This window comes from Rhinoraja longicauda, chromosome 25, assembly GCF_053455715.1.
Source record: "Rhinoraja longicauda isolate Sanriku21f chromosome 25, sRhiLon1.1, whole genome shotgun sequence".
Taxonomy (NCBI): domain Eukaryota; kingdom Metazoa; phylum Chordata; class Chondrichthyes; order Rajiformes; family Arhynchobatidae; genus Rhinoraja; species Rhinoraja longicauda.
Window position 1 is genome coordinate 25,539,602 of NC_135977.1, and position 13,070 is coordinate 25,552,671.

The 13,070-nt window shown below is 40.8% G+C and overlaps 1 protein-coding gene across 5 annotated transcripts in view; it reads right to left on the reverse strand.

Moving 5' to 3' along the window:
- mtmr3 (myotubularin related protein 3) overlaps positions 1-13,070 on the reverse strand; it is an 80,926-nt gene that overhangs the window by 40,596 nt on the left and 27,260 nt on the right. For all 5 annotated transcript variants that reach the window (XM_078421712.1, XM_078421711.1, XM_078421710.1 and 2 more), the window contains exons 3-7: positions 11,311-11,431; positions 10,645-10,728; positions 10,272-10,343; positions 4,866-4,955; positions 3,671-3,787 (exon numbers count right to left, since the gene is read on the reverse strand). In XM_078421712.1, coding sequence (XP_078277838.1) covers positions 3,671-3,787; positions 4,866-4,955; positions 10,272-10,274 — 210 coding nt within the window. In that variant the 5' untranslated portion in view covers positions 10,275-10,343; positions 10,645-10,728; positions 11,311-11,431. The remainder of the gene's footprint in view (positions 1-3,670; positions 3,788-4,865; positions 4,956-10,271; positions 10,344-10,644; positions 10,729-11,310; positions 11,432-13,070) is intronic.

The window sequence follows — 13,070 nt, forward strand, 5'->3', positions numbered from 1 at the left end:
GGAAACTATCCTCTAGCTATGTGAATGAACAAAAAACAGTAATAATCTTTTGCTTTTTCAAACTCTATGGAGTAATGTGAATATGAAGTTAACTTACAATGTTTACAGGACTCTATACAGCAGGAAAAACAGATTTCTGACAAAGTTCTGCCACTTTTTATCCAGACCATGGAATGTTACTCAGTTGGTCTCTTAAGTATCATGGCATTGATCAATAAAAACTTACTCATTAAACAAAAATAAACTACTGGCTATTTATTTACTGGTTAGGGCAAGGGGGGGTCCAAGAAATTATTCAAAAAGCATTGTCTTAGCTTAACAATCAGCTTTCTTAGCATAACAATCTAATGCTCCCAACCACCTATTCTCAGCAGCATCTTTCTTCGGCCAACACAGTTCAGGGATTCACAATTCTACTATATCTTGTTATATACAGCATCTTGCTCTAGTATCAATCGGAGTTGGTTTTACAAAGATAAATTCACAGCACCCTTTATCCTTGTATTCTGTTAAAAATGGGAGGAATAAATATGCAAAAGTGAAAAGAATATCAGGAGGAAGGCCAACACATAGTAAAGAGGGACAAGGTGGATGCAGGTTGTTACTGCTACAAGCATAGTGAGCAGTTGACCAGGTTTTGTGGAGGGTCAGGGGAAAGAAGGATCACAGCAGATAGGAGGACCAAACACACATCTGAAGGGGTAAGAGATGGTCCTTGAGTGCAGAGGGTAGAATATAGCTGGTAAAGAAAGATTTAGTAAGGTAGATCGATCAAACCAGCATGGTCAAAGTGAAAAACAGGAACATGATGAAAAGTGAGGTTGGTATCATGACCCAAGATGCCCAAATGTACAGAGCAGATTTGAATTCAGGGAACAGTTTTTAATTATGTGTCAGACTAAGTACAAAAGGAAGTTCCACTTCTTTGTTATGCCGGCCATTCTAAAACATTGACCAATCCTACTCAAGCCTCTAAGCAGGGTCTGAAGAAGGGTCTTGACCCAAAACGTCACCCATTCCTTCTCTCCAGAGATGCTGCCTGTCCCGCTGAGTTACTCCAGCATCTTGTGTCTACCAAGCCTCTAAACATTTGTATTCTGATCAATGTAAAAGCAACAAATTCAGTATTCATTTTTACTCGAACATGCGTACACATCTGCAAAGTAGGGAAATCTGTGGAGGAAAACCGTAGGTTATTTCTACTACAAATTATAAATTTAATTTTATAACCTGTAGGTGGTTCATAATCTAAATGTAATAGAAACTCACAAAACAAAATACTCCAGATGCTGGAAATTTGGTTCAGAAAATATTGGAGTAGGATGGCAGGTTAAGCAGTGTTTAGGGAAAGAGCAACAAATTACATTTCATCAAGCATCAGAACTTTGAAGAGTTTAAAATAAAATAAGTTTAAAATTGTAAGTGTGGTGGGGAAGAGATGGGTGGGGAAAGGAGCTGAGAAGTAAAAGGAAGTCCTATGTTAGTAAGGAGACCAGGATAGATTCAAAAAACAGGTGGGGATGCTGCCAGCTGAAAGAGAATAGTAACAGTTTAATTTAGCAATTTAACACATTCTCTTACAACGCATGAATGCCTCTGACTTTTCCTCCTCAAACAATGCACCTGTGAGCATTTTAGAAGCTTTTACACAGGGCTTGTCCCTCAGTAACCAACAGTGGCAGGATCCGAGACAGTGGTCCTTCCCGGCAAAGCCTTTGCGGTGACTCCACAAAAAGCCAGTGTGTTCCTCAGCATGGACACCTGCACCCTGGAATATGCCCGTCAGCAGCATTTACTGCCATCTCTGACTACCTGCTCCGTCTTTGGTCTGTTACACCCTGTCCAACAAAGCTCAAACCAAGCACAAGGAATACCTTTAAACTAGGCACATTAGCTTTGCGGACTCAACATTAAACACAGCAATAACAAATAATCAGACATTCCAGCCTTTTGTTTCACATTCTCTTTCACTAATTTCAGAATGCAGATTTGTCATTTTACATTCACATAATCCCCAGATATAGTTTGTTCATCACTAGTCATTGTCATTTTATTTTGGCATCACCTCTGCCAAAACTTGTGTCTTTCACCCTCCTTTGGTCTCCACTCTGTCAAAAATCTTCCCTTTTAATCATACTACTACTTCCGATTTTCTCTGTAGCTCATTTTCTTTCCAACTTTAACCAGTACTGATGAAAGATTGCAGTGCCCTCCATAATGTTTGGGACAAAGACCCATCATTTATATACTTGCCTGTGTACTCCACAATTTGAGATTTGTAATAGAAAAAAATCACATGTGGTTAAAGTGCATATTGTCAGATTTTAATAAAAGCCATTTTTATACATTTTGGTTTCATCAGGTGGAAATTACAGCAGTGTTTATACATAGTCCCCCCATTTCAGGGCACCATAATGTTTGGGATGTAAATGAAAGTAGTCATGTTTAGTATTTTGTTACATATCCTTTGTATGCAATGACTACTTGAAGTCTGCGATTCATGGACATCATCAGCTGCTGGGTCTTTGGTGATGCCCTGCCAGGCCTGTATTGCAGCCATCTTTAGCTTATGCTTGTTTTGGGGGCTAGTCCCCTTCAATTTTCTCTTCAGCACATAAAAGGCATGCTCAATTGAGTTCAGATCGGGTTATTGACTTGGCCACTCAAGAATTGACCATTTTTTAGCTTTGAAAAACTCCTTTGTTGCTTTAGCAGTAAGTTTGAGATCATTGTCTTGCTGTAGAATGAACTGCCAGCCAATGAGTTTTGAGGCATTTGTTTGAACTTGAGCAGATAGGATGTGTCTATACACTTCAGAATTCATTATGCTACCACCATCAGCAGTTGCATCATCAATGAAGATAAGTGAGACAGTATCTTCAGCAGCAATACATGCCCAGGCAACACCCCCACCACCGTGTTTCACAGATGAGGTGGTATGCTTTGGGTCTTGGGCAGTTCTTTCTCTCCTCCATACTTTGCTCTTGCCATCACTCCAATATAAGTTAATCTTCGTCTCATCTGACAACGACCTTATTCCAGAACTGTGGTTGCTCGTTTAAGTACTTCTTGGCAAACTGTAACCTGGCCATCCTATTTTTGCAGCTTGCAGTGTAGCCTCTGTATTACTGTTCATGAAGTCTTCTGCGGACAGTGGTCATTGACAAATCCACACCTGACTCCCAAAGAGTGTTTCTGATCTGTCGGTCAGGTGTTTGGGGATTTTTCTTTATTAGAGAGAATTCTGAAAAGACTGGAGGAAAGACCAGGTAGCTCTCTTATACCTGCATTAAGTAGGCAATTAAACACACCCAGGCAATTACAAACACCTGTGAAGCCATGTGTCCCAAACATTTTGGTGCCCTGAAAAAGGGGACTATGTATAAACATAGCTGTGATTTCTACATGGTGAAACCAAAATGTATAAAAATGGCCTTTAATAAAATCAGACAATGTGCACTTTAACCACATGTGATTTTTTCTATTACAAATCTTAAATTGTGGAGTACAGAGGCAAACAAATATATAAATGATGGGTCTTTGTCCCAAACATTATGGAGGGCACTGTATCTGTATCTCTCTCCATGATGCAGCATTTCTAGTCTGAACATTTCTAGAAAGTAATCTCTTGATTATATGATGATTATTTCAAAATTCTTTAAGCACTTACGTTAACAAGTGTTTCCTTAAATTTGATGTGCAATCTGTAATTAGACAGAGCAATAACTGCATCTTCAGCACGTCCTATGTATTCTGTACTTTCTCCATGAAGTTCAGGAAATGGAACCTAAAATATTGTAATTGGGAAGTAATTATTATGTAGCATAAACAAAAATATACAAAACTATATGTTGATATTGCAGCTAGTTTGGGAAGTTTAAAAAAAACATATCTATTGCAAAGCAGCAGAGCATATATACTTGCCCAAAAATGTTTTTCATTAAACTGATTGAATATCTCCTAAACAAATTGGAGGGTAGAATTTGCCACAATCAACTCTAAGTTATTAAACAACGATGCCTCGTGAAATCTACATCATTTTTAAAATTTATTGATAAATTTATAATAGAGAATAAAGATGGGCAATTAGACATTCCACGTAATAAAAACACGTGTAATGTAGAGGAAAGAAAAAGAAGCTAGTAATGGAATTGTGCAATTACTGTCAGATGGTTCAGTTTCATCCGAATGGCAATGCTCTCACTTCTATGTCAGATATTTCTAAATTCAAATGTTGCTTCAAATGCTTGAACAAAACGGCAACACCGACATTCGGAAATGTTGTCTTTGAACTAGGTTAAATAAAGGACCTACCTACCTATCCAGGTGAATGTAATGCTTTGAAGGAGGCAAATTCTCACCCCGGAGTCTTTGATAAAACTTATCCCTCAAGAAACAGCACAAAATGCTGAGAACTACATTCTGCACTCTCTCCTCCCCTTTGCTCTATCTATTGCACTTGAGTTTGACTTGATTATATTTATGTATAGTATATCTGATCTCTTTGGATGGCAAGCAAACAAAGATTTTCACGTGACAATGACAAACCTAAACAAATCTCCGTGTCATTGTGATAATGCAATGTGTGGTGCTTATTGATTGTTATTTCAATGCAGTCACTAAAGTTTCAAAAGTATTTTGGAATGAGTGAAAATTAAAAGTGATCCAAAGAATCAAGAGGATATCTAATATTTCGATGAATCTCGGATCCTTCTCGGGACTACATGATTACACGATAATGATTTTGACACTTGATAGAATGTAGCTGACTAAGCAGATCACTTACAAAGGAACAAATCTGAATACCTCACATAAACTGAAAATTCTACAGTTTTTCAAATTAAATCCACATTTTTCTTTTATACCTGGAGGTTTTCTTCTTCTCTAATTAGTTTTTTTCTGGGAAAGATTTGATTGGCTTGGATACATTCCAAACTATGTTGTCCGTCTTCATCCTAAAATGAGGATTGGTTTCTTTTTTAGTCAAAGAGCACATTTTTGTTTTTTCAAGTTAAATTAAAGTGGCTTCACCACAGAAAAAGATCATAGGATTTATTAACTTTACAGAGTTACATCCTTATAACACCAGGTGGTTTCTCAGAATACCAAGAATTTACAATTGATTAATTCAAGCAAAATCTCTGTTAAACAGCAACATTAACACACTACTTCATTACAATGATATGCCTTAAATTACATGCAAGATTCTATAAAACCTGACACCTGTGATGGGTGCATTCTTATCCAAGTCTTACAAATGAGATAGGAATCTATTCAACTGGACAAAATAAAGTCTTGAATGCAGTTTGATTTAAGCTAGTCTTCAAGCTAATTATGAATACAAAACAGATGCAATTAAAATGAAATTAAAAATAAGAACAAACACTTTATTAAAACCGTTGTGCTAATTTGAAACCACATGTAATAATAGTTTACGCTTAAACGTCAGATTTTTAATTACAGTAAACCCTCGTTTTAACGGACCCCTTTATAACGGATTTCAGGTGTAGCCACTCCCGGCGCACACCATCTGCCCAGCTGCTTACATCCACGGCTCCCGACGTCACCTCCCCGGCTCACAAGGTGCACCAGTGAGCCCTTCTTCATTTACCGCATGGTCTAGTTGTTAAGGCTCACGTTGTAACCCCTGGGGACAGTGCTTTCTTCAGGCCGCTGCCACCAACAGGACATGCTCGGTTATCATGGGGCTCCGTCCCGCTCACCAGCTGCCATTTCTTCCTGCTGGACGTCGCGATGTCCGCTCCCCGCTCCACCGCCGTCGTCTCCTCCTCTCTCCTTCTTCCCTGGATTTGCCAACATACTCCACCGTGGAAGATGTCAGCGACTGTGGGGGAAGATGATGAGGAGGAGGAGGTGGTGGTGGAGCAGGTAGCAGACAAAGCGATGGGTGACAGGAAGAAGCGGCACAACGTGAGCTGCAACAATAGCAATGTCAACCAGACTGTGCGGTAGCTGGTGAAGAAGGGCTCGCTGGTGCAGATCAGCAGTATCGCCACCTAGTTTTAAGGCGAAACGACACGAAGTGCTGAAGAAACAGCAGATTGAATCAGTCTGAAGAAGGGTCCTGATGTCACCTATCCATGTTCTCTGGAGATGCTGACTGACCTGCTGAGTTACTCCAGCACTTTGTGTCCTTTTGTGTAATTAAGAATCATCTGTATCTCTTTATTTCAACTACATACAATGATAATACCTTACTCTGCTACAGTGGACAATTGGCAAGAATGGACAACATTCCCCCCCGCCTATGGTCCGTTATAATGTTGGTTTACTGTACTTACTTTGCTAAATGTTGAATATGATAAAAGCAAGACATTATGCCTACTATTGGTAGTCGACCGTCTGAATTTAAAATGCAAATTCTTTGCAGTGTTGACTTAATTTTTCTTTATTACAAAAAAGCAAGTGTTTCATCAATCGTGAACACAAGGTGTATCATATTCGACTACAAAACAGGTCACTGGTGGAAAACAAGTCACTGGTGAAAGCATTGAGATATGTGCTTACTGTAGCTTTATAGCACACCCAAGGAGAGTATATATGGTACTGACTCTACTGCCCAAAAACAATTAAGCTTACACCATGTAAAGGATACTTATACTTGGTGCGACGGGCCACAATGCACAAGTCGGCAGACAACGGGGGTAAAAGCGTGCCCAACGTCGCCCTCATCCTGATGGCCACCTTCGCGTGTGGCTGCATCAGGCGGAGCGTAGAGCCAAGGCACCTGAGCACCAAGGGCCACTACCTGCTGAGGTTCTACCTGTCCCCGGTGTTGCGAAGGATGGGCCTGGCACAGATGCCACGCAATGTGCCAGTCAGCTGGACATTGCCGCACCATCTGGCGCTTGTGGAAAGGTTCTTCCGGACCAACACCTTTGACCACAAGTCCATTGGGCAGTGGTCAGCACGGAACGTCCTGCAGGCACTGCAGGGGGATGACTCCATGGATCCTGTGGCGTGGTTGCCAGAGCAGACTGCCCAGCTTGTCTGGCAAAATGCCTCGTCACCAGAACTCACCAACAAGCATCAAGACCTGGCTTGGCTGGCAGTGAGGGGAGCCCTCCCAGTCAGATCCTTCTTGCACTGCCGGAACCTCACTACCAGCGCACGCTGCCATCGGGACGGCTGCTATGGAGAGGAGACGGTTGCCCACCTCTTCACAGTGTGGATTTACCAAGAGAGTCTGGAGAGGTTTGCAGGGGTCCCTGTCAAGATTTATTCCGAGCAACTCCGTCAATGAGGACTCTGTGATCTACGGACTGTTCCCAGGGACGCACTCAGAGACTGACATCGAGTGCTGCTGGAAGGTCATCAACTCGGTGAAAGACGCTCTTTGGTCTGCTCGAGCTTTGTTGACCTCCCAGCGGGGCGAGCTGTCTGTCGGGAAATGTTGCCGACTGGCCCGCTGCAGACTGCAGGAGTACGTGCTGAGGGACGCACTGAAGCTTGGTGCAGCCAACGCCAAGGCCCTGTGGGGGAGGATCACAGTCTAGGGTCCTTCCGCTGTTGGACATGGGGGGCAGGGTGTGGTGGAGAGAGACGCCCCTCCAAATAAGGGAAGGGATTCCGTGTAAATCTGACAATGAATATCTGTATTGAATGTATAACCTCCGGGAATGTCGGATGGAGTTTTTGAAAATAAAAATGTTTTGTAAATATTTATTACTGGAATAAAGTTTTTTTGATATAAAAAACCCCAAAAGTCATTCTTCACCAAGTTTAAATCACAGATATGTTAGATTGGATGTAGATTTAAAATTCTAAATAAATCTGCAGCCACTGTTTTATATCTCAAATGGCACGCAAAATCTTCAGCTCTGCATGAACAAATTCCCCATTCTTCAAAATACATGCTTCTTATGTAAAAATTAAAGTTGGTGCTGATAGTCCTATTCGTTGTCAAATTAACTTACTTCTATACACGAGGAAGAACTACACGGAATAGGAAAATAATGATTTAAGTAGACCAATTTCAATTTATCAGGAGGCTGTTGTTTAGTGACCAGAACATGCCAACTACTACATCAGAACTGACAAAAGCTCTGCATTTATGCACTGAATTCTGGGACAGAAAATGTCCCTCGAGTTACAGATTGTTATCCCTGATTAAAGTGATTTAGATAAATAATTTAAAAAAATTGTAACTATGCAATGAGTAGTTCGTTATTTGTCACCAATAAGATGTTGACTTAATGTTGACTATTCTTGCATCAGCGGAAATCGAAAGGAGAACTTGATAATACTCCACTGGCACAGTATGTTGAAATAGATGATTCTCTCTATGCTTAAAGATTAAAGTGCACTAATATATTCCTTTATTTGTCCCACACCGGGGAAATTTACAGTGTTACAGCAGCAAAGTGGATAGCAAGAGATCATTCATTATAAATAAAAGTAAAGTCAAGGATAAATTGTCATCAGTTTACTGTGTATTCCTTAACTGTTACCGGTGACTTGTCTGCTGGGAGCAGTGCTGGTTGTGCAGTCTCACAGCCGCGGTGATCCGGAGGCGGTTCCGCTGGCACCAGTCCACAAACTCCTTGATCAGTTCTCTGTACACCCTGTCATCGTCGCCTGTGATGAGACCGACGATGGCAGTCGTCAGAGAACTTCTGTAGATAGCAGTTTGCAGAGCTGTGTCTGAAGTCCGCAGTGTACAGGGTGAACAAGAATGGAGCTAGCACTGTTCCCTGCTGAACCCCTGTGCTGCAGACCACCATGTCCGAGACATAGCCCTTTGTCCTCACATACTGTGGTCGGTTGGTGAGGTAGTCCAGAATCCAGGATGTGAGGTGGTGATCCACTCCTGTGCGCTCCAGCTTGCCCCCCAGAAGCCCCGGCTGGATGGTATTGAATGCACTGGAGAAATCAAAGAACATGATTCTCACAGTGCTATCCGGCTGCTCTGTGCTGTAGGTAGATGATGGTGTACTCCACCCCGATGCGAGTCTGGTAGGCGAACTGCAGCGGATCAATTGACGGTCTCACCAGGGGGCGGAGATGGGCGAGGACCAGTCGCTCCAGTGTCTTCATCAAGTGTGATGTCAGTACCACCGGCCTGTAGTTGTTGAGTTCCTTCGGGTGCGGCGTCTTTGGCACCGGTACCACGCAGGATGTTTTCCACAGCTGTGGAACTCTCCCCAGTTTCAGGCTCAGATAGGCTTTCAGGTATTCTAACTCTACCAGCAGAGCATTCCATCCGAGTTACCAACCTATATAAATCGTGTCCCTTTTCTGTCTGCTTAACTAATTATTGCAAACATAACAAAACAGGCGAGAAATTTGAAATGTAAGAACTGGAAAATAAACTATGATTCATTATTTCATCTTTTTTGATCCATAATATTTATGATGCACTTTATATCCCTCACTAAGATTTCTCAAATAATCTCCATTCTCTAAGTTAAAGCTGGGCAATGGTGAAAATTAAATATTCACAGCATTTCGGTCAGACTTGGAATAAATCAGATGGATGCATCATCTTGCATATGACCAAGTGCACAGAGCCTCATTGAGTTCAATTCCATTAAGTCAACATCTTATTGACTATTTTACCCACTTAAATGCACTGCAGAAATGGAGACAGGAAGGATACATGTTGAATTCCCACAGTTTATATGATTAAAAAATGTTTAGTTGATTAGATCCTAAATATTCATAGCTGACTTCATTGTGTTTTTTTTATGGGTACTTTGAACATTCTGAAGCTCTTCACTCACAGACTGGCATTCTTGTCAAGTTTTTTTCTAATTCATGCTTTGATCAATACCGTTCTGTGCTGTGCACGGGAAGCTTTAGTTGGTACATTGATATCTCACTTATTACCTATGCAGAAGTCCTGGTGCACTCTGAAGATGGCCTGGGAAGGGCTAGTGAAGGAGAGCATAGCCATCTTTGGAAGGTAAGAGAAAGGGAAGAGGCATTTGGCAGTAACTGTAGGGTATGGTGGAAATACAAGGGGTTCCAGTGATGGATGGAATAGAAGGAAGTTGTAATACTTTTGAAAGAAATGTCAGGAATAAATATATTTGTTTTTTTACCTTATTAATCAAAAAACAAAAAGTGCTAAACATATGTATTAGGACTATAAAACATATTAGTGCTAGCAACATATAGCAGTCGAGATCAAAATATCAGAATTACCCATGGAATCAAAAGGTCATAAAGAATGAAGACCAATTCAAAACGAATGTTATGGATGTAACAGATTAAAACATTTAATTTTTTTAAACTGGTAAACAACTCACCATGTCAATTCCACTGTTGCAGTTTATGTACAATTCTTTGGTGTCACTTTGCTGTTCCCCTTCAGATCAAATCTGAAAATTCATGTTGATACAAGATTAATTATGCAACTTAGGCATAGGCAAAGGCAAATAATATATAAATTTAAGCTTAGAATTAAACTAATTAAATTAGATCGCACAAAAGTAACCGCCAAAATTAAAATCATATATTTTAAAATAAACAAACATACAGATTATGTTCCAGATTTTATGTAATTATGTTTCAGCTGCCGTCAAATTTCCATAATCTTTCATGCCATGGTAAAAAAAATTACAACTCAAAACATTTATTTAATAACCAGTTTTTAATGTAAATTTGTATCCACTCACTTACCTTAATTTATTATTTCAACCATCATTTGATCAAGAGTGAGCAACTCGGACCCACAAAACTATCTCAGCCACCTATTAAGCCATCCTTAAAATCAACATTACACAGAGAATATAATTAGTATGTCAGCTTTATCAATCTGATTTTCAAAGTAAAAATCTTGTGTAAAACATAATTATAGATCTCAATGTTAATTATTTTTAAGGTAAGGCTTCCCCATCTCACTTTCAAAGGAAATGGAAGAAAAATTAGGATTCATTTTTTAAATAGTCACATTTGCTGGCTGATTCTAATAATACTGTATTCATCTTGAAACTTCAATTTGCATGATGTCCTCTTTCTTCAGTAAATGTGGTTTTCCCCCAGCTGTTATAGATGGATCCCTCACCTGCTTCTTCCGTATCCCACAGTTCTGCTCTTGCTCCCCCTGCCCCCAGTCAGAACAAGGATAGAGTTGCCCTCGTCCTCGCCTTTCACCCCACCAGCCACTGCATCCAACTCTGAAATTTCCACAACCTCCAACGTGCTCCCACACCAGTCACACCTTTGCATCTTTCTCCACTTTCTGTAGATTCCACTCCCTTTGCAACTCTTTGGTTCACTCATCCTTACCCACCCAACCCCCCCCCCCCCCCCCAGGCAGAATGGGATTAATTAATTACAACTCACCTGGACAAGTTTAGTTGTAATAACACTCAAAATATGAGCTATATTCGGGACACAGAAGTTGGCTTGTTTAATACTTCTGCCAAAGTACTCAGTATCCACTGTCTTTACCACTGGATCATTCCTAAAAGATATGCAATGCAGAAAATTTCCCATTTAATCACTATCAAGGAAGCACTTAAAGCCTCAGTACCACAGATGAGGTGCTGGATTAGTTAAAACATTAATAATTTCCTTTTATTCACAAAATGCTGGAGTAACTCAGCAGGCCAGGCAGCATCTCAGGAGAGAAGGAATCGGTGACGTTTCGGGTCAAGACCCTTCTTCAGACTGATCTAGAATTTAAATTTGGCCTCGGTCCGGTGGAGGTCAGCACGGCAGACTACCACGGTACCTCCTTCATCAGTCATCCTTCACCTTCATCAGTCTGAAGAAGGGTCTCGACCCGAAACGTCACCCATTCCTTCTCTCCTGAAATGCTGCCTGACCTGCTGAGTTACTCCAGCATTTTGTGAATAAATACCTTCGATTTGTACCAGCATCTGCAGTTATTTTCTTACGCTAATAATTTTTTTTTGATTACTAGTATACTATCCCAGTTTCACCTACCCAGTGCTGTTCCTACTGGTGGTTACCATTTAACCTATCTTTGGCAGATCTCATTGTACATCATGGAACATTGAACAACATTGGAACCAGCCCTCTCTGCCTGCACATGATCTTTATCTAAAATGTGCTTATTTGAAAGCCTGTTAAAAGCCACTGATGTATCTGCTTCCACCGCCACACATGGTAGTACATTATATACACCTACCATTCCCAGAGTAAATATTGGTGTGCCGATATCCTTTAAACTTTCCCCATCTTCCTTAAAACATTGCCTCCAGTATTTTAGGTTTAGGTTTATTATTGTCATGTGTACTGAGGCAGAGTGAACAGCTTTGTTTTGCATGCTATCCAAACAGATCAGATATAATATACATAAATATAATCAAGTCAAACGTGGGTACAATAGATTAAGCAAAGGGGAATATAAAGAGTGCAGCATACCCTTGGAAAAAGATTCTGTCTATCTAACTTATCTGTCTCTCATAATTATATAAACCTATCAGATCTTCCCTCAGCCTCCGTGTTCCCGAGGAGACAATCCAACGTCCAACATCTCCAAAAATATAGTTAATACCCTTTAATCCAGTGTGGTATTCTGGTAAACTTCTGCAAAGCCACAGCCCTCTTATTATGGGGCGACCAGAACTGTAACCAATCCAAAAGTGACCAAACCAAAGTTTTATACAGCTGCACATGACTTCCTGACTCTTATACCCTGTGAAGGTAAGCATATCATATGCCTTTTTTACCACCCTATCCAGGGCCGTCTTAACGCATGGGCCTGATGGGCGCTTGCCCGGGGCCCCACGAGCATAGGGGCCCCATGCTGATCTGTGTATGTTAAGTGACTTGCAATAAATAAATACTACTTTAAAAATGTAGGTTCAATAAGTGCTTTTTTCGCAACATTTTCGGTCCCTAAGTGTCTTTTTCGCAACATTTTCCATCCCTAAGTGCTTCTCACAGCGATCTGTCTCGCAACAATTAGCTCCCTAAGTGCTTTGCTTTTCCATCCCTAAGTGCTTCTCACAGCGATCTGTAAGTGCTTTTCGCAACAATGTAGCACCCTAAGTCCATCGCTAAGTGCTTTTCGGTAAGTGCTTTTCGCCGGCACGACAGGGGGGGGCTGGTAGGGAAAGGGGGGTGGGGGAGAG